The sequence below is a fragment of the Vicia villosa genome, unplaced genomic scaffold, assembly GCF_029867415.1.
Source record: "Vicia villosa cultivar HV-30 ecotype Madison, WI unplaced genomic scaffold, Vvil1.0 ctg.000493F_1_1, whole genome shotgun sequence".
In the NCBI taxonomy this organism is placed as follows: Eukaryota; Viridiplantae; Streptophyta; class Magnoliopsida; order Fabales; family Fabaceae; genus Vicia; species Vicia villosa.
The window spans coordinates 465357-468984 of NW_026705238.1; the positions used below are offsets into that span (position 1 = coordinate 465357).

At 31.8% G+C, this 3628-nt stretch overlaps 1 protein-coding gene across 1 annotated transcript; it reads left to right on the plus strand.

Moving 5' to 3' along the window:
* The first annotated feature begins 288 nt into the window (after positions 1-288).
* Positions 289-2962, plus strand: LOC131628928 (linamarin synthase 1-like). The gene is made up of 2 exons (XM_058899736.1): positions 289-1097; positions 1862-2962. Exons 1-2 carry the CDS (start codon positions 596-598, stop codon positions 2803-2805), a joined length of 1446 nt encoding a protein of 481 aa, XP_058755719.1. The 5' UTR covers positions 289-595; the 3' UTR covers positions 2806-2962.
* The last annotated feature ends 666 nt before the right edge of the window (positions 2963-3628 follow it).

Below are 3628 nucleotides of genomic sequence, written 5' to 3' on the forward strand. Positions count from 1 at the left end.
CTTTGTGTAGGTTAGTCATGGTTCAACCACGACAAAATAATTGGAGGCTCTATTTAGCCTTATTTTAATAGCGACAAAGATTTATAAAACCTTATTTAATTAGAGTTTAACTATAAAAAATTTAAAATCCTATACAGTAGTCTGTCTTGTACGCTCTCAAAGACGACCCTGAGCATTTACTTTTAAACCTATAAAATCTCCACACTCAACAACCCTTCTCACAATTCCTGCCAAACCTTGTAATTGCAAAACGAAAGTCCTCTACCGACATCCTCAATTTCTTAGATTTGTTTCCAAATTTTCTTTATTCCACTTATAATAACTAGTAGTTTCTTGATGAATGAAATGAACTAGAATACCTTGCCCAAAAAATAACAACTATCCCCACATTTGAATATTTCTCCAACGTTATCCTTGACTTCCTTTTAGTAAAGAACATTATCCTTTTAACCACCACCGTTTTACTAGACTACTTACATGTTGTCTAGTTCTTCTCCACCTATTATATTAATTCACAAAAGTATAGTGCTGAGAGAGTTGATAATTGAGATTGAATTGAACCCACAAAAATATCAAAGAAAACAAAATAATTTCAATGGAGTCTAATCAAAAACCTCATGCTGTATTTGTTCCATTTCCAGCACAGGGTCATATCAACCCAATGATGCAACTAGCCAAACTCTTCCGTTGCAACGGTTTCCACATAACCTTCGTCAACACCGAATTCAACCACAAACGTTTCATTAGATCTCTTGGATCAGACTTCGTGAAAGGTCTCCCAGATTTTCAATTTGAAACCATACCCGATGGTTTACCGGAATCAGATAAAGACGCAACACAAGATGTCGAACCGTTGTGTGAAGCAGTTAGAAATAACTGTTATGCTCCATTGAAGGAGCTTGTGAAAAAGCTCAACACTTCATCATCTCATATTCCAGTTAGTTGTGTAGTTGCTGATGGGCTTTCGGGGTTTGCTGCAAGAGTAGCGAAGGATTTGGGGATTCGAGAGTTGCAGTTTTGGACTGCTTCTGCTTGTGGATTTCTTGGATATTTGTATTTTGATGAACTTGTCGAAAGGGGAATTCTTCCATTCAAAGGTATCATTCAAATTGCGTTTAATTTTATCAATGAAATAAGGTAAATTGAACCAAAGTGTGTTAAATTTTTAAATTGAATTCCTGAAGAAAATAAAATTTCGTAAATTAACTGCAAATCCACATTCAAAGTTATAAAAAAATTATAACAAGAGAAAACCTTTGAAATTTGTTTACATCGCTCGTTTTTCACTGTGTACACAATATCCCTCATTTATAATTTATTTCCCTATCTAGAGGAAAAGGGTAACTAGATACTAACAAAAAAATAATGAAATATGATTCATTCAGTCACACTTTCCGGTATTCACGTGTTTGGTTTATTTGTAGTAGTTAGATTAAGATTAAACATATTAAATTTAATATAATATTTAATTTTGTAAAAATTTATAACATCCAGTTTAAAATTTGAATCGTCTGATCAAAATCTAACAATCACAAATACGCCAAAATGCACGAATGTGTCAAAAATTGTGTGCAGGAAATAGTGGTCCAATTATACCAGCGGTGTTGGCTTCCTCGTGTGTTATTTTGGTATAGGTTGTATGTTTGGTTACTATATTTTGATTTGTATTTTGCTTATGCTTTTAAATTTTCCTTTCTTTATTTTATGTATGAATTAAATTTTTTCTAATACTTACTCTATGTTTTTATTTTTAAATTTTAATATTATGTAATCATTAAAAAATATTATTAAACTTTAATCAAAGTATACGTATTTAATAAAACCCTTCATTCATGGTAACTTACTTTTGTCAATTTTTTAGATGAAAATTTTGATGTCGATGGTACCTTGGAAACAAGTTTAGATTGGACTTTAGGAATGAAAGATATTAGACTAAAAGATCTACCAAGCTTCATAAGAATCACCAATCTAGATGATATTATGTTTAATTTTCAAGGATCTGAAGCACAAAATTGTTTGAGATCGTCAACAATTATAATTAACTCATTTGAAGAATTGGAAGGTGAAGCTCTCGACACCCTTAGGGCTAAAAACCCAAACATATATAGTATTGGTCCCCTTCACATGCTTGGTAGGAACTTTCCAGAGAAGGAGCATGGTTTTAAGGAGAGTGGATCAAGTTTGTGGAAAACTGATAGAGAATGCATAAAATGGTTGAACAAATGGAAACCTTTCTCTGTCTTATATGTTAATTATGGAAGTGTAACTGTTATGACAAATAATCACTTGAAGGAATTTGCTTGGGGGATAGCAAATAGCAAGTTACCATTCTTATGGATAATGAGGCCAGATACAGTAATGGGTGAAGAAATTACATCCTTACCACAAGAGTTTTTAGATGAGGTCAGGGATAGAGGATACATAACTAGTTGGTGTTTTCAAGATGAAGTTCTTAATCATCCATCTGTAGGGGGATTTTTAACTCATTGTGGTTGGAATTCTACACTTGAAGCTATTTCTTCAAGTGTGCCTACTATTTGTTGGCCATTTTTTGCTGAGCAACAAACAAATTGTAGATATTTATGTAACACTTGGAGAATAGGGATGGAAATTAACTACGATGTGAAAAGGGATGAGATAACAGAAATTGTGATGGAAATGATGGAAGGAGAAAAGGGAAAAGAAATGAGACACGAGTGCTTGAAGTGGAAAAAGAAAGCTACAAAAGCTACTAACTTGGGAGGATCGTCAAACAATAATTTTCATAAGTTAATCAAAGAGGTTCTTCATCCCAATGTTATTTGAATTTTAAATATCAGTCTAATATATGAATTGTGTTTGGTTTAGATGTAATATTTATGTTATATTACTTTTATTTAAAATATTTTCATTTCGTATTATTGTATTATGAATGTTAGCTCTTAAGACAGATATTAAAAATAAAAATTTGATGATTTTTGTATAGTGTGCAAAAATAAAAGTCACTTTTAGTTTATACAATATTTTTTTAAAGAAATCTTCTAACTTAATCAATCACAATATAATTGATATTAATAATATTACTTTTAGGATATGTTCAAGTTTTTTGAAATTCGGTATCTAGTTCTAAGACTAACTAATTTGAAGCAAATTAATCTCACCGTCCACTTGAGATTCTATTTAAATATGAATTGATCCATCATAGAAATTATTAGTCTCTAGCGAGATTCGAACATATAACCATGAGGGGAGCATACTTTTATGATCCAAGTTTTTGCCAATAGGCCAACCCATATATATCTTCATTATTAAAAATTATATTTTAAAAAAAACTTTGAACATGGTTAAATTATATTGAATATCCTTTCTCACTGATAGTTCTTAGAACTTATTGTAATTCAACTAAATACACATTAACATAATTAACTTTCAGTGAGTTCTTAATCACCCCTCCATCGATGGAACTAAGCAGAGACCCTAAAAGATTTTCCTCCTAAACATGCAACATCTGCCTCCACATAAACTCCCAAATTCAAATACCACTTTCCCAAATGCCTCAACATTCCCACCTCTTGCGACTTCTGCTCAAAGAGAAGGAACAATCTTTCAAAAGTCACACTGAGCCAATTCACCCCAATCCACTCATCAT